Here is an 18,127-nt window from a genome sequence, read left to right as displayed (position 1 = left end):
CTTTCTAGATCGTACGTTAAACTAGTTTAAATATAAATTACTGCTGAAATTTCTTCTTGATGTATGAATAGTTGCATTTTTTTGGTTTGACTTTCCAAGCTATTAATACCTTAATTACTTGTTATTGATTTGTCTATTCTCTGTTGCAGCACAAATTGGAGCCAATAAGAAGAACTGAGCGATATAACTAACCGAACAATGGTGCTAAGAAGGATCTATAAATATAAAATTGGTCTTATCAGCTGTTAAATATCCCTCTTCGTCGTGATGATCCTCGCATCATACATGGTTCCCAAGAAGAGTACTTCCCGGCCTTTCGTCCAGGAAAAATCTCAGGTTAGTAGCAGTGCGAGCTCCTTAGGAATTATAGCACCTGAACAAACCACAGATATGTGTTTATGAGAAGATGTGTTTATGAGAGTATTTAGCACTTCTCCTACGAAGACCTTCAGCGAAGCAGAACTCAAGATTAAGTCGACCAAAACAACCAGAGATTTCTCAAGAAATGTGTCTATAAGAAAAATGAGAAAACTCATCAGCCAAGCAAACCTCGCTAAAACCAAACTGACCTCCCATCTTCCAAAAATGGCTTTTATGAAAATATTCAGCACCGCCCCTAGGACTAGTGGCAGGCAAGCAGAACTTGTGACAGACAAAGCCACCACAGGCTTCCAAACAAATAAGTTGGTGAGAAAGGTCACTTCTTCCTCTAAGACCATAAGCAGCCAGAGCACGGCAAAGCTGGCTACAACCAAAGCCACCACAGACACCCCAATAACACTATTTATTAGAATGGCTGGCAAATTATCAGATCATAGATATAGTTATCTCTGCGATCTATTCAGGACAACCGTTCTTTACAGGCCTTCTTCATTTGGAAAGATAGTGATGGTACTTGATGATGAAGCGAGGGAGGATCATGAATTTGGCGATATAAGGTAATAAGTGAGACAAAAAAGTACTTTCCTGACCGTAAGCTTGAAGTTCTTTATGAAGGTCCTCCAAAACACAGAAATACGTTGGATTTTCCAGCTTCGCTCAAGTCGCTAGGCTACAACTAGCAGCTTTGGAGCACCTTTTTTATTGACTTGTATTCGAATGACTCCATTATTGCGTGGATGGACACGGACGCCGGGTTTTTCACCCCAGTAACTAAGTCGTCGATTTTCAGTGGCACAAAGCTACGAATATTGGGAACAGGCTGCACATTCCAGTTGAGGTCTTGGGTATATACCTGGGCACTGAAGGACTTCAGAATTCGTCCTGGGGCTGCCATTTGTCGTTGATTCCGGTCCATGACCTATTTTCCAGTATATATCTACTGGGACACCTTTACTAATTGCAGAGAGCACATTCTAAAGAGATTTAAGACCAGAAACTTTGAAGAGGCCTTCAGGACGTTCTACAAGAGCTTTCTCTATCCAGTCTGCATTATACTCAGTTATGCGTGGTACTTTGAGCGAGACCGCTACGACTGGAATTTCGAGATCTGTGATGATCTCTCGGAATATAACAAAAGGTTTCCAAATGGCCATACCATTGGACCAGAACATGTAGTGACTATTTTGTCCGAGCCTCAGACAGCTTTTCATGGACATCCTGGAAATAATTTCCTAACGTCAAAAATTCTAGCAAGTTACTGCTTGTTGTAATGTTCTTTATCTGATAGCACGATGGATCTGGATAAAACAGCTTAGTAAACAGGATCCAAGTTTTTTATTCCCACATGGCTGTCCCAGGTGGTCATGCGCACGCTAACACTCATACAAAATACCGCTGTTCATTACAACTTTCCCCTAACAAAAACGAAAAGAAAACAAATAAACAAAAAAGGATAAGTACACCTTGATACCAAGATTGGTAATACGCTCTAATGTCAAAAGGACAACAATTTCATGTAAAGTTCAAAATGTTTCCTCTAATTTCAACTTGTGAGAAATTTGCAAACTGTGACTAACAGAAACTTCGAAACAATGTTTATCAACCTTCCATATCAATGATGAGTTCAGTGTCACATAACGTAATCCTTGAAACGCAAAGGCCTTCTCACAGTTCTTCCACTTGCTGTCTTGAGAGGCTCTGAGATTTCCTCCTCGGATGAATACATTTCCCCTTGCTCTTGGGATGTCGAAATGGGCTCTTCAACAGATGGGATTGCTTGATTGGCTGCTTTCTCTGAGGTTGAATGCTCATTTGCTCTCACGGTTGGAGACTTATGATGAGGTGAGATGTCTGTTGTTGATAGACCACTTTCTGGTGATTTTATTAATGCTCTTCTATTTCTGCGATATTCTCTACCTTCATCAGTTCGAATCCTATAGGATCTTGGTGTTTCTGCGTGTTCTGTTACAACGCCTGGTTTCCAATGGCTCCCCATTTGTACTCTGATCCGGTCACCTTTCTCTAATGTGGGAAGATGTTTGGCATGCTGATCAAAATAGTGCTTTTGTTTTTCCTGTTTGAGCCTCAGTTTCTCCATAACTTTGTGTGGATTAAGGACTTTAGGCTGCAACTGTGCGTTGGTAGTGGGAATGATTGATCTTAATCGCCGGCTCATAAGCAGTTGCGCTGGTGAACCAATATCATCTATCGGTGTGTTCCTGTACTCAAGTAGTCCCAAATAAGGATCCCTGCGATCTTGTTTTGCTTTGGTTAGTAGATTTTTCACTGTTTGTACTTCTTTCTCAACAAGACCATTTGCTTGGGGGTACAGTGGACTGACAGTAGTGTGTTTGAATTCCCATTGTTTAGCAAACAGTGAAAAGTCCTTTGAGGAGTACTGGGGACCATTGTCACTGATTACTTCGGATGGTATTCCATGTCTGGCAAATATAGATTTAGTGTAGGTGATGACTGTGGTGCTTTTGGTGTCTGGTAGTTTGGCTATTTCAAAATATCTGGAGTGATAGTCAACAACTATCAGGTATTCAGATTTGTCCCAGTTGAACAAGTCTGTGGCGACCATTTCCCAGGGCTTGTGCGGTAAGCGAGAAGGGATCATTGGCTCTTTCGTGTTTTGCCGTTGATGCTCTAAGCAGGTGGTGCACCTTGATATCATGTCGCTGATTTGAGAATTCATTCCTGGCCAGTATAGGACATCTCTTGCTCGTCGTTTGGACTTTTCGATCCCCATGTGGCCTTGATGTATCCTTTGTAGCATTTCTTTTCTCATAGATGACGGGACTAGTATTCTGTCATTTTTGAGAATAACACCCTCGACTTCAGAGAGCTCATCTCTTACATTCCAGTAGACTTGAATACTTGCTGGTGTGCAAGATTTTGTTTCTGGCCATCCTGACTTGATCGCATCCTTCAGTTCTTTCAATGATGGGTCATTAGCTGTGGCTTCTTTAATTTCTTCTAGTTTGGGCTTCGAGACTGGTAGGTTAGAAGTTAGCAAATGGACATGTAGTGCAATTTCTTCTTCCATGCTGCCATATGCTGTTTCAGGCAGTGGTGCTCTAGAGAGCATATCCGGAAGCACTAACTCCTTTCCTGGCTTGTATTCCAAAGTGTAGTCATACTTCTGCATTCTAAGCAGGATTCTTTGTAGTCTTGGTGGTGCTGATGCTAGTGCCTTTTTAACAATGGCCTCAAGTGGCTTGTGATCTGACTCAATGGTAACTTTCTTTCCATAGATGTATTGGTGGAAACGTTCTAAGCTGAACTGAACAGCTAAGAGTTCCTTCTCAATTTGAGCGTATCTTGATTCTGCGTCAGTGAGGGATCTTGAAGCATAGGCAACAGGACGTTCTTCTTGTAGCAGCACCCCTCCTAGGCCGGTTGGGGAGGCATCACAGCTGATCGTAACAGGCTTTTGTACATCAAAGAATTTCAGGACTGGCCCTCCATCTTTAGTTAGGATACTTTTAATTTCATGAAGTGCTTTTTCTTGTTCATGTGCCCACTGAAACTCAATGTCCTTTTGTAGTAGAACTCTGATAGGTTCAGTGACAGTTGCCAGATTTGGGATGAACTTGCCCAAGTAATTGACTGTTCCAAGGAGTCTTTCTACTCCTTTCTTGTCAGTTGGTGCAGGCATGTCATTGATGGCACGCACCTTTTCATCATCAGGTTTGATTCCTTCTTGTGTGAGTTTGTGACCAATGTAGGTGACTTCTTTGACTTTAAAGACGCACTTTTCTTTGTTCAGTGTTAGGTTGATCTTCTCACATCGCTCCAGGACAGCGTGTACACGATGGTCGTGTTTAACTTCTGTTTCTGCATGCACTATTATGTCATCGATGTCGGTTTCAACTCCTTCCAAGTCGCCAGAATGTTGACTCATCCGCTTTTGGAAAACTTCCTGAGCAGATGTGATTCCGAATGGAGTGACCTGATAGCAGTACCGCCCGAAAGGTGTGTTGAAGGTGGTTAAAAGTTGACTTTCTTCATCAAGAGGTATCTGCCAGTATCCTCGGTTTGCATCAAGCTTAGTGAACCATTTTGCATTTGCCATGCGTGTAGTGATGTCTTCGATGGTGGGAAGCTGAAAGTGTTCCCGCTTTATTGCTTTATTGAGGTGCCTTGGATCTAAACAAATCCGCAGACTACCATTAGGCTTTTCAACAATGGCCATAGAATTGACCCAATCTGTGGGTTCTTCTACCTTGCGAACAACTCCTCTCCTTTCCATGCCATCCAGTTCTTCTTTCACTCTGTCGCGAAGAGCTGCTGGGACCGTTCTAGGTGGGTTTACGACAGGTGTCACAGTAGGGTCTACTTCAATGTGGTAAGGTTTCTCCAAGCGTCCCAACCCAGTGAATACCTGCGTGTATTTCTGCAGTACTTCTTCTTTCAGTTCTTCAGACAACTTCGTAACCTCTTCACTTTTGTCTGGTTCAGTTTGCTTTTCTTCTGTCTTGGCCACCATAACTACTTTGATTAGACCCAGATCTTGGGATGCTGTGAGCCCCAATAATCCTGGTTGATTTGTCTCCACTATGTGGAATGTCAGCTCATGTTCTACATCTGTTTTAGATTTCACTGGTAGTGTAGCTGTGCCAAGTACAGTTAGCTAATCTTCAGAGTAACTGACTAGATTATGTGTGCAGGCATTTATCTGAGGATTGCTTCCAACTATCTTCTTTAGGTCTTTGAACGGCATGATGTTAACTTGAGAACCCGTGTCAATTTTGAGTTTTGTGATATGTCCTTTCACTGGCAACATCACATAGCACTCCTCATTCTGGATCCGAACTTCAGTAGTGACAGCTCCTACAAATAGGGTTGAGTCAGGAATATTTCCTTCTTGTTGCTCTACACCCAGTTCATGGACTTTTTTCCGTGATCTGCATACACTCTGGAAGTGATTTCGTCTCTGACAATAGTTACATGTTTTGCCATATGCAGGACACTCCCTTGCGCCATGTCTTGTTCCACAGTTCCCGCAATTGAACTTCTTGCTTGGGGGTCTTTTCCCCTCATTATCTGAAGGTGTTTTCTTGTCAGTTGACTTGTTCTTCTCCCTTCCAATTCCATGCACTGATGAGTCGTCCAGTTCTTTCATTTGCATATCCGTAGCTTCTGCAGATCGTACCACATCTAATGCTTTCTGAAGTGTAAGGTCTGGCACCCTGAGTAATCTTTCTCTTGTTTTTGTGTTGTTTACACCAAGTACAATTCGGTCCTTGATGAGAGAGTTCTTCAATGTTCCAAATTCACATGTTTCACAAAGCTTTCTTAATATTGTTACGTACTGGTCGATGCTTTCGCCGCTTTCTTGGGCTCTTGAGAAGAATTTGTATCTCTCGTAGCTGACATTTTTCTTGGATTCACAGTGTTCCTCAAATTTCAACAGCACCTTTTCGATTTTTTTGTCATCGCCTTCTTCGTCCCAAGTTAGAGTGTTAAAAACATCAATAGCATCGTTGCCAATAACTGTTAGAAGTGTTGCTACTCTGGTTGCACTATCCTTCGAACTTATTCCGGTCGCAATTTCGTAATTTGTATATTTCTGTTTGAACTTCTTCCAATTGGCTGATATGTTTCCTCCACTCAAGTCGAGAGCTTCTGGAGGTGGAAGACCTAAATGCATCGCCATTTCAGGTGTATTTTCTTCGTCTTCAACTGGTTGCTGTATTTCTTCTGTGTTTTCTTCGTCTTCAACTTGTAAATGCTGTACTTCTGCAGTGTTTTCTTCCCCCGCGGGCGTGATAGGAATCGATTGATCCTGTGACATGAATTACGATCGCCGATGTTGATTGCTCTGAAATACGGCCTGTATTTTATTCAAATCTTCGCCATATCGATGGCTGAGGTTCTTGTTCGTACTTTACTTCTGACACCATGTAATGTTCTTTATCTGATAGCACGATGGATCTGGATAAAACAGCTTAGTAAACAGGATCCAAGTTTTTTATTCCAACATGGCTGACCCAGGTGGTCATGCGCACGCTAACACTCATACAAAATACCGCTGTTCATTACACTTGTCACATAAAGCGGCGGGAAATAAGTTAAACATATGCTCAAATGTTTCCGTGTCACTGAGCACTAATTTGGCCTTTTTTAAGCATGATCTACAGGGACTCAACGTTCGGGGTCTAGTTCAAAAACCATATATTGACGACAATTTAAATACATGTTTGCAGGTTCTGGAACGTCATTACAACCAAGTTGGGCTTGAGATCAAACAAGGCTGACGCAAGCTTGAATTGTACAATGTAGAAACTGCCGAAATGCTTGCTAGTGAGTTTGATATACAATGTCCGCTAATAAAGCAGTGACCTTTTAATTTCAATGAGCTAAAAATCGGCGATAAGAAAGTCAAGACACTTGTTGGAGTAACGCGGAGCAGATCTATACTGTGGGAGGCAGTGTGGCTGAGTTGTCAGCGCGTTGGACTTGCAATCCGACGGTCCCGGTTCGAGTCCCGCTCTGTTCACCGTCTGGATTTGTTTCCAGTCGTCCCGAGATCAAATTCCCCGCCACTCTTGTAAACAGCCAGCTGGTTTCCCTCCTGCCAGTCGGGGTTTTCAATCCTGTCATGTTCTGTCTGGACTATTTGTTTCTAAATATATGAGCGGACGAGTGCCTAGTTAGTGCCTGTTAACTTGCTGGATAAGCTAAGTGTACTTTCCTCTATAAACAAACCTTCCACCTCCAACCTTTTAGCCATCTAATATCCGGATTTTTTTAAAGATTTAAATAGAGACGTTGATGTTGCAGTCCTTGTTTTAAAGTTCAGGCAGCTATAGGTCAATTCGTCTAAATGCCTGTTGTAACATACATTTAGCATCAACAAGTGTTTCATTCGAAGCTTGAAGGCCCGGTAACGGCTGCAGCATCATCCAACATAACGGGGGTCCCAGAGGTAATTTAACCTCGGTTAGTAACACGGACTTAAGGGGGCTGTATCACGCGGTCTCGTTCATTTTGTTAATATTGCTAACTACGCTTCCTTATGCGCTATTGAACGTTAAAAACAATAAAAAAAATGAACTTTTTAAAACTGTTGGGCTAACAAGTTTTCAAAAACCCACAATTTTAATCCGTGTCAATCTTCTTCAAGTTTGTCCATCCGTGCGTAGTATTGTATTTACTATGTGATTAATACCTTCTTTTCATGTTTTGAGCCGTTATTTCATGTTTCACTCACTTTGGTGGCAGCTCCTGCTGTGAGAATGTCGATGAAATTCGTGACGTGACACAGCTCCTTTAACCAGAGTTTAGTTTTGTCTGTGGTACAAGCTACATCCAGCATGGAGGTCCAACATGTTGGACCAAGTTGCTTAGTGTTGAACGAGGTGGCCAAGTGAATGGACGCAAGACCCTGGACAATTGTTGCACGAAGCGAATAAGGAGCTGCCCATACGTATTTTTTCTTTCCAGATTCAAAAATTTGCCCGTCCACACGTATCCGACACGTATCCGGATTCACTCTAGTACCCAGGACTCCTCTGGGAATATTGGCAACAGAGCATGCGTCGTGGTTGCCATCTTGAATACAGTATTCACGGTAAAGAACTGGGCTCGATCTTGTTACGTCACCGGATTAAAAAATATCTGGATTTAGCGTTCACACGATTCCGGATTAATAGCCTTTTCAAAAATTTTCACTCTGGATAGCGGATTCGTATGCCAGATTCATCGGAAACGTGTGGACGGAGCCTGACATACATACGTTTTTTACTACCATGCAATTTTCAAGCGCCGTCTAGAAAAGTTCACATTTGGCACGAGTTCCTCATGCGATAGCATATTTCCAACGAGTTTCAAGTAGGCCTTTAAGTTGCAGTTTCCTTTAGCGAAAGCTTCACCTTTTTGCACATGTTGGTTGGTTTATAGGTGCATAGACAACAACATTTCTTTTTTTTAATGCAAAAACATGAAAAGTATTAAAAGTCCATTTCCGTAGCATAGATTTTCACTATTAAGTTAAAAAATTGAAAGAGATGGTTAATTTGAGCATTTTGTGCAAGTTTAGCTTTTTGTAATCAATAACAAAGGAAATAGCAGCAATCAAGTACTGCTAAATTGTTGGGTGGCAAAACGTTAATCTTTGTCAATTTTGGGCTTTTCTCGGGACCTATTCGGTACACCGGGCTCAAATTTTGAGAGATAACTGAAACTGGTATGCTCTTTCAATGATAGAAAATTTTATTTTATTAGCTTCATCAGATAACGATAACCATATGCCAATAAGAAAAAAAAAATGTGAACAAGGATTCACCTACAACCTGGGAAATGACTATTTGCCAAGTTAAAACGGGACTGGGTGTAAATCAGTTTTCAAAGGCCAAAATAAGGTACAGGAAAAATTTGTTATATACAGCGAACTACACCATGCGAAAAATCATAAACTCGCTAACTTTACCCAAAATAAGCACAACTTCCATCAAACTTAACTCGAAATGCTGGCTGAATACCTGCCGGTAACTCTCTTCTTAAAGTTTAAAAGAACTAGATGGGTCATGAACGGGAAAGTTTGTCATTCTGTTGAAGAACCTTTCTGGGGAACTATCTGGTTCTCACAACAAATAGACGATTACTTTGTTCAATTGACTCCTTTTAATTAACTCAACTCCTATATTACAATTCTCTGCTAAATCAGTGTTACACCCATTTTTATATCAGCCAGGAAACCAGCTGCTTAGTGCAAACCGAATGGTGACGTAAGTCTGATCCGATTGGTTAAAACAGTCTCATTAGCATAAAACCTTCGAGATAACTGCTTTGTCGAAATGACTCTTCAACCGAAGTTTTCACTATAAGTCAACTGGCCAATATAAAACTAGGAGAACAATATAAAAACTACAAGGTATATACTAGTAAACAGACTTTTCATATTAACAGATAGGAAGGTACTAAAATTACAGTTTGAAAATCTAAGATTGTTGTCAATTTACAGATAAGCTTCTTCATCGAAGATGATTGGCTAAAATTTTTCCATAAATTAACCACAAACGTGATCGCAAACTCAAAGGGTAAATTAAAAATGCAGTTCAAAGTACAAGGCAGAATTTAGAACAATAGTTGTTTAACTATAAAAACACCTATAAAATCACTTAAGCCCAATTAAAGTTATCCACTACCAAGAATTCGGTTAAAAACTCAAAGAAACACGCTTAAAACTGTTAAAAACAAGCAGGGTAGTCATTTCCTGGTAAATATCGAAGGAAGACCAGATTAAGGTCAAAAATGTTAAATTGGACAAAATACTTAATATAAACAAGGCTTTGTCATCTACCAAAGGCTCTACTTAAATATATTTCATGAACAGAAGTGTTACCGCGGAGATGCACCAAATTGGTACATCTCCTTTGCACCGAATTCATGTCAGGAGAAACTTTCTATCCATCATCAATTAACTTAGGAACCAAACCTACTAGTAGTGAAGTAGCTTACTCAAACCAATCAACAAGAACGCTTACAACAACTCATCTACAAACATATATTCAAACAAGACCAAGGAGAATGAATCAACAGAAATCATTTTCTCATTTCGGGAGAGGATGTCGTTTGATCAGTGCTGATGCGTAGGAGGTGAACACCGAGTAAAGTAAGTCAAATTGTTTTTTTTTTATGATATTTCCCTTCACCTATAGATAATTCCCGAATCAAATGAATTTTGTAATAAATCCCAAACACCAAATAAAAGTCCTTTAATAAATTTAAGTCAAAAACGTGCGCACTGCGAACATTTTTCATCGCTTCCATTTTTATTGTTTAACAATTCTCTTTTAGTTTGGTTTCGGCGCGTTGATATATATACGGTTAAGGCGTCATTGTGCTAAAGGTTCTCGCAGCATTTGAATAGTCACAACAGTATCAAATTTTTATTTACCATTGAATTTAAACATGACAACGAAATTCCACTCTTTGACATCCTGTAAAACACGGCCCTCTACCGTTTTTATTTTTTAAAAAATTAACCTTGACGACCTTCCTTACCAAACCACATTTCATCTCCCAAGTCCCACGCTGGGTTATCTTTGCAGGGCTGGGGTTCATGTCGCCACATACCACGAAATGCACGGTGATCAAACTTTGTGGTTTTACAAAATTTTGCAAAATCAGGAATAGTTGAAACATCTTTAGCGTTGTCATTAGCTCTTAGCCCCAGACGATACATGGTCTCACCGTATGCCCCATGCGCGCCTAAATAGGAGTCACAAACATTCGAGATGTTACTAAATCGAGGAACACGTGACGCTGGAGGCTGGTGATGTAACCTAGTATCGTGGAAGTATGTTTTGTTTAGAATACTGCTCAGCCACAACATGACTTGTTGGTCCGCTTGTGGATGACACAACATCGAGCTTTCGTTCTGCGCCAAGAACTTCTGAATAATATCTTCGGAGAATATCATAAATGCATCATCCACCCATGTGATTCCTACTTGACAGTGGAAAAATCCCCAGACTAGATTTTGTTTTGGTCTCAATGGAAGCTCAAAAAGAAGCCTTTTTGGGCACAAGAAGTAGTCATCATCCATTCTAAGTAGATACTGAAACTTAAATTTTGCCGCTGCCCATTTGATTTGGTTAAGGAAGCGGAATCCAAACCACCCACGGCCTCCTTTAAGAGGCAGGAGGTTAATATCCTTGTATTTATCCCTTTCGTTTAAAACAAGGTCACGTTGAATTTGGTCTGTCATGAGTCCATCAGTCATGAAGACGCATTCCACCTAAAGAAAGAAAAATTCAAGTTACACCCACGAGGTCAGAATTGCCCTTATGTCCCGGGTGTCGTGTGAGCCATCTTCAGGGCCTTTCTCGTGTAAATCTGGGATGGGACCTTTCCAGTGTCCAAGAGAAAAGCCCTGGGACCCCAGCCTAGTCCCTAGGCGTTCTGTCTTTCCCGTTGTCCGCGCGAAGTCTGGGAAAGAACGGGCGAGTCTCTGTCGATGACGTCACAGCTCATGGTAGAGTCCAGAGCCCACTTGTTCGAAAGCCGATTAATCCTAACTCAGGATTAAGGTTTATTCTGGGTTTCTTGTTCTTTTGTTCAAAAGCATTTTCCCGGATAATTTTCACTATTCGTTATAGAGCATCAATTTATTACATTACACGCAAAAAGAATTAAACTGAATTTGATTTTTAAGCTTTCATATCTGAATTTATACTTCGCACTAACCCTGGGTTATCTTAACCCCTGCTTTGAACAACCCGGCCCAGGATTGACCGAACCGAGACCCCAAGGGACTATGCTCCTGGGGCCCGTTTCTCGAAAGTCCCGGTAACTTTACGGGCCCGAAATCAAATATTCAGATTATGTACTGATAGTTTTATCATATTATCTGTTAACCTACTGAAATCTCGAGCTTTAATGTAAATGACAACAGCTTTTCGGGCCCGTTAATAGACCTATTTCGCTTGTGTTTTGTTTTCCCAATAGAGGTCTCAGGGGAACTTGAACCTTTGTCTTTTCATAAATTATGCGTAGATATGCACGAGAATAAGACGAAATTTGAAAGAAACAGTTCTCTAGAGTACATGTATTACTAGCAATAGTTGACACTACAGCTGCCCCTGCTCTGTATGTTGTCGGTCAATAGCATTCTTACGTTGTGTAGCTCTCTTTTCACACATTCCATACATTGGTGAGGTAAAAATGATGAAATGACGAAACTGAACGTTTTCTGGAAAAGCAGATTCACGACTTTAAATTCTGCTTTCTCTATTTATAACCAAGACACCTTCGCCAATGATTCATTGAGGAGCTTTTTAGTCGAGCTTGCTTTAGCACGGCTAGACTCTAAAAATGCAGGCGTTTCTTTTTTTTTCTTTGTGTGTGGGTAGCAATTAGGACGCCATGCTCCAAGGCGTTCCTAGCAGAGACCGTGGAAATTAGGGATTAGAATGGTGACGACTTTCATTGTATGCAAATGAGTCTCGTGATGAACATGCGGTATATTTTTGGCGAGGACTGAAATGACGCATGTAAGTTGATTACGTTTTCGCTGTTTGGCAGTGATGTAATTTTCTCCGAATCGAGGCCCTTAATTTTCGTGTTATTATACACGGGTATGATAAAGTAAATACCCCGAGTATGATGAGAAAATATTATAGCGGGAAATCCTATTTGTGGTGTATTGAGGCGTTACGTTTCTCGGAATATTGTCGCAGTTACTGGGACTCCACGGTTAAATAGATTCACTTTGTTGTATGTATTTAATTGATAGATTTTCGTAGTTTTTAAGATGTGAAGTCGCGTTGCACTTTATAAATACTTGAGATATCAATGATTTAACCTTCGACTACTACTGGAAGCAACTTTAACTACCCGTCTGCGTTACGTATGTGTTTAGGCGGGTAGCTTTGTACTTGACTATCACGCACTCTTCTTGCAGCACTTCATGTCCATAGAATACAAATCCCACATCGAGCTTTCCCGGAACAAAAAAAAAAAACGAATTGTAGACCTTATTTTACTGCCTTACAATATATCAATAATCTTGAAAGTAAAAGGTCATATTAAAGGAACGTTAATCTCAAGAATCTTAAATTTTTTAAAAAAATCTATCGAGCGGTTTAAAAATTATTCGCTAATTTGTTAAAGAAGACCAAAATGTTTACAAAACCGCTAACAAGAGCGCTTCGGTACCTAGTAATCAAATCCTTCTTTCTAGCAATCGGCTGGAGTTATCTCCATTATCTTTCACACACGTTTTTAAAAAGGTTGAAACTGACCATGAGGTAAAATTGCATGTCTAAAGCGCTTTGTTTTGTACAGATAACGGCCAAACATCAAGGTTGTCCATTTTTAACTGTGTTTCTAGCCATAAAAAAGACTTCATCCCATAATGGTCTCGATAACGCTCTTACAGATTTGGCTTAAACTTGACGAACATCGAGGCCGCTATTAAAGGAAAAAGCTACCGTGAACGATTTTGGAAGAACAGTTCCTAGTGGCCGAGATATATTGCTGCAAGTAAAATAGGTAATAGCGTCATTTCGTTGCTATGACAACTCCGATGTCGTTGCAACCCTGATCATAACAAATTTTCATCTTTATCCACAGCTAACCCAGGCTCTGTGATAGTACCACAGTACGATTCTAGTAAAATTACAGTGTTTGTATTGGGTAAAAATATGATCCTAAAATTTGTAGGAAATACTAAATATAAGTCAATGAAACTTACCTTGCAGTTAGTTGTTGTTGTCCCTATTACTCCAAGGAAGTTTCGTGATGATTTGTACTAATTTGTTCAAATTTACTCTATATAAAATTATAATATACAAGCAGTCGGAGACAAAAAATTCCATCTTCGCCGCCATGCTCTCATTCAACACAACTTTTTCCACGAAATTCGAACTCCAACAGAAAATAAACATGCCAGGATCGTAGTAATAGGATATCAGCAGATATAGGAACCAATGAAGCTTTCCCAGATGGAAAAACGAATCCCGCAGACTTTGACAAACTCGAAGGATGTAATCCAAAAAGGCCGAGAATATGCTCGCCGAAGAAGCCGGGCCAGATCAACGCGCGGCCAAGAAAATGAGGCCTGGGCAACTTGGTTGGAGCAATAAGGACAACAACAACTAACTGCAGGGTAAGTTTCATTGACTTATATTTAGTATTTACTACAAATTTTAGGATCATATTTTTACCCCATACAAACACTGTAATTTTACTAGAACCATACTGTGGTACTATCACAGAGCCTGGGTTACCTGTGCTTTATCTAACACAACCGTGGTGGCAATTTTTCCAAGTGTTTGGTTATGGCGACGTAGTTTATGCTCAAACTTGGGAGGTATTGACTCTGGAAAGCTGTATCGAGCCACCTTAATTGTCCAATTTTGGCGAATTTCTCTGAAGGTTTATTCCAAAAGGACTGTATCCAAGTTCCGAATCGGTGTCTTTTGTTCACGTTCTCGGTGTAAAACGGGAAATAAGGAATTTGACGTCGAGGTCGTTGAACGACAATAAAGAAAGTGCAAAAAACAAAGAGTGTTACTCGTGCAAAGTTGTTGTTTTGCTAATCTAAACCCGTTGATTTTTGCTTTTTGCCGTCGTCTTCGTCGTTGGTAGAAAATTTCGCTGTGAATAAGTACGTGTAATCAAATGGTGACGAGTGAAATTAGGGAATAATTTCACGCGCGTTTTGTCCAAACCCTAATAACTTCCTGAGCCTTTAGGCGAGGGAAATTATTAGGATTTGGACAAAAGGCAAGTGAAATTATTCCCTAATTTCACGAGTATACCATTTGATTACCTATTAATATCATGGGTGACGAATTACGTTAGCAATCTTGGATTCTTGACATGTTTATCCCGGATCGTATCGATCGAGAACTCCACTCTCTCAAACGGTTTAGACCTTAAATTTGGCTTATAAAGTTCAGAATTTTTCGGCCTTTTTCTGCAAAATACCTGTTAGAATCCTTCTTGAGTTCTCTTGTGTGTTCAGTTTTTCCAAAGCGTCTTTAATTTTTGTGCCCTGACATCTTCATTCATGACATTTTAAAACTTCGTCGCCATCTTGACACTCAGACGTACGGAGGGGTTGCCATGGCAATTTTGTAATTTCACATGTGAAATTACAAATTAACGCTGAAATTTCGCGACAAAATTAAGGAGTAATTCGTCACTAATTTTATTACTGAAAGAAACGCCATCGTGAAATCGTGAGATAACTGGCGACAAAGAACCTATCTTGCCTGCTTACCTGACTCTGATTGCCAGAACAATGTTTCCACCATGTTTCTCTTATTGCCTGTCTTCTCTCAAATCTTGCTGGTGCAGTGGAAACGATGATCAATAGCAATACTGCTTTCTTATCCTTCCCCAAGTCTTTAAAATCAATCAGTTGATGGAGAGTTTCGTCTATATCTGAGACATCTGTGTCGTTGATTTCTGTTTGATTTTTTACTGAGGCCGTGATGACTATAGGGGTAGTATTTGCCCAGGTAGGCGCATTTTGTAGCTCTGACGGGCGTTCCTGATTATGGAAAGTGATAGAGAAGTAGACAGAAGTTATCCATACCGAAGCTGAAGCGAAGATAAGGGCAACAATTCCTCGTTTCTTGTTACAAATCATTGCCAGTCATTGGATTGTTGAGACCAGAAAGACGGGCGATCTTGTAGAGCTCTGTCGCATTAACACTGAATGGAACAAAAAGCCTCTGAAAAGCATAGCAATATCGCGCCACATATTTACCTATCCGATTAGTGTAACCAAGCGTCCAGACCGTCGGTCAAATGCTCCGATGTACAAACACACCTCTCCCATCCCTGCAGCATTTTCTGGTGAGCTAGTGCCAACACAGGCAGCCCAGACGTAGCCTAATAGTGACAACAACGTGGACAAAATCGGATCGATCAGAGATATTATTACCCTTGTTATTAAAGCATAGTTGAACGTATTGTAGTATTTAAAGGGTAGACATAGGGATATTTTTATCCCCTAAAAATTTTTCATCTGTTCGGATTTCGTAGCTGAAAGTCTAGTGATCCGAAAATTTTAGGGATCAAAAATTACCTTTTCGAAATTTTCGGCCAGAAAAAAGGCTCCCGAATACTTCTAGGTGAACTTTTTAGGGTAAAAATCCGTTAAAAATGAACAACTATACCATTTTTTAGTTGTTCGAAAATCCTAGGAGAGGCAGACAAACAAGAAATTTTACAGCAAATATTCTAGATCTCAAATCGTCTTCCGAACAGATATTTTCTGAAAATTGACGTTGGGTGCCCCTGAATTGTAAATAGTCCGCATGTAATGATACAGCGGCTAAAGACTTTGAGACTTTGAGTTTGGGAGTGAAAAATCCGCTCATGGCCAGGTAGACAGTTTTCTTTATGCTATACATAAATTACGACTTCTATTAGCAATAAGTTTCTGATTCTAATTACCTGGCCTTTTCGCTGTCGTCTTTGCTGCTTGACACTACTTACACTACATATTTTCAATTACTGTAGTTGCTAAGTTATGAAAGTCATGCAGGAAAATTGAAGAGGCAATACTGTATTACTATTACGAGCAAAAATTTAAATACATTTTACGACAAGGCACAAAACAACCGGAACAAGTATAAATGAAACATGCCCTTTTAAACGTACGCAAATTAACAGACGGCAAAACATGATAAATGTTTACATAGCTGTTAATATATTGTACTTTGATGGAGAATATGCGAGGAAAATTATCGGTGTATTGGAGAAAATTAATTATCTTTTTATAGCGCCTTGACAACTAGAGTCTAAAATATTCACTATAGAAGTTCTTTCTTTGGGGGTGTAAGATCCAAGTGTAACATTTTTTCTATTATTCGTTCTTGCGTAATTTGTTTTTCCTTTGCGTACGCAAATTAGTTTAAACTTCTTTTCGTCCTTTTGTTTAGTCTTTTTTTTTTTGCGTTAATTTAGGTGTTTATTCCTTTCTGTCAGTTTTCGCGCCCTCGTTAGCGTTTCTTTGCTGTTTCATCTTCATTAGCGCCTTTCTAAGTTTCTATAGTTTTATTTTCCGCATGTTCTAGCGTATTTTTCATATCGTAGTTTTGCAGTACAGTTTGTGCAGTTCATTTTGGTCCGCGCTTAGCGCAGTTCTGTTTAGTTTCTTGCAAGTCTGTTCGCGTTATTCGCAGTCCGCTTCACAGCAGTTTTCTCTGGCCGAAACAATGTAAGTGTACTTCACAGTCCTCGTTTTGCAGTTTTGTTATTTCCCTACTCTAATTTACCTTAGTCGCAACTTGTAACTTTTTTGCTCTTTTACCGTTTTAGTTTCAACCCACGCTGTTTGTATGCACACTCTTAGTACCAAGCACGTCGGCTACAATAAATCTTCATTCGAATTTGGTTTGTGGTGTTGTTATTAAAGGCCAAGAGACTTACACGCTTATTGCAGTTTCAGGGGGCATGACAAACAGACAATTCGAGCAATTAAGAACGAAATTTTCTTGGCAAAGAAGTGTTTTCAAGTTTCCGAAGCCCTAGTTCGCGTATGGTCACATGATCTCTTTACCTCTTTAATCATCTATTTCTGAATAGTGCAACAAAAACTACCTTATATAACTCTCTAATTCTAGATCGAGGAGGCCTAACCTCGAGTCATAAGCTCCATAGTTTCTGTTAGGTCTCCTCGCCACTTCTTTTTTTCTCTCTTTTTCTTTAGTTTTTGTAATTATTGTGTGGCAAATAAAATAAAATAAAATAAACAAATAAATAAATAAATAAATAAATAAAGTGTTATTATTTGACAGCAAAATGGAAAAGATCTTCACACTAAATTCTCATGTTCTCTAAGGACGTCCTTGAAACTTTGACTTATCAAAAGCTAGTTTTATTACGAATAAGATTCCATTCTAGAAATACAGCTGGTGTGTATAAGTGAATTCTATGTAAGTGGTTACAACTTCAGCAAGCCATGTGAGATTATGATAGGAGGGGAATCATGCTGGAAAATCAGTAAACGATTTTTCATATAAAGCTTTGGGGATGATATGAAGACATTGAATCGAGCTTTTAGGTTCCTAAATGAGCGATTGCAAATTCAACCTGTTCTGGGTTTATATAAGACATAAAATAGCGCAATTTAACGTTTTCTTGTATATTTAGATTTCGATATTGACATATTGCTGCATGCAAGCAAACATAATAATCGCATTTCATTTGAAAAATCACTTTCTCTTAAATATGCATTCACCGCGTCTAAATTAAATTCAAGGCATTAGCCATC

General features: G+C 39.8%; 2 protein-coding genes across 2 annotated transcripts; both read right to left on the bottom strand.

Annotated features, from left to right (window-relative positions):
• Positions 1–5,017: 5,017 nt before the first annotated feature.
• On the bottom strand, positions 5,018–6,181 carry LOC140931435 (uncharacterized). Its single transcript, XM_073381254.1, has one exon. The coding sequence runs from the start codon at positions 6,179–6,181 to the stop codon at positions 5,018–5,020; it is 1,164 nt and encodes a 387-aa protein (XP_073237355.1).
• Positions 6,182–10,372: 4,191 nt separating this feature from the next.
• On the bottom strand, positions 10,373–15,493 carry LOC140931434 (beta-1,3-galactosyltransferase 6-like). The gene is made up of 2 exons (XM_073381253.1): positions 15,122–15,493; positions 10,373–11,131 (listed from the first exon to the last, which is right to left on the bottom strand). Exons 1-2 carry the CDS (start codon positions 15,491–15,493, stop codon positions 10,373–10,375), a joined length of 1,131 nt encoding a protein of 376 aa, XP_073237354.1.
• Between the last annotated feature and the right edge of the window lie 2,634 nt (positions 15,494–18,127).

Source organism: Porites lutea, chromosome 3, assembly GCF_958299795.1.
Source record: "Porites lutea chromosome 3, jaPorLute2.1, whole genome shotgun sequence".
Classification (NCBI taxonomy): Eukaryota; Metazoa; Cnidaria; class Anthozoa; order Scleractinia; family Poritidae; genus Porites; species Porites lutea.
This window is presented reverse-complemented; position numbering and strand designations above follow the sequence as displayed.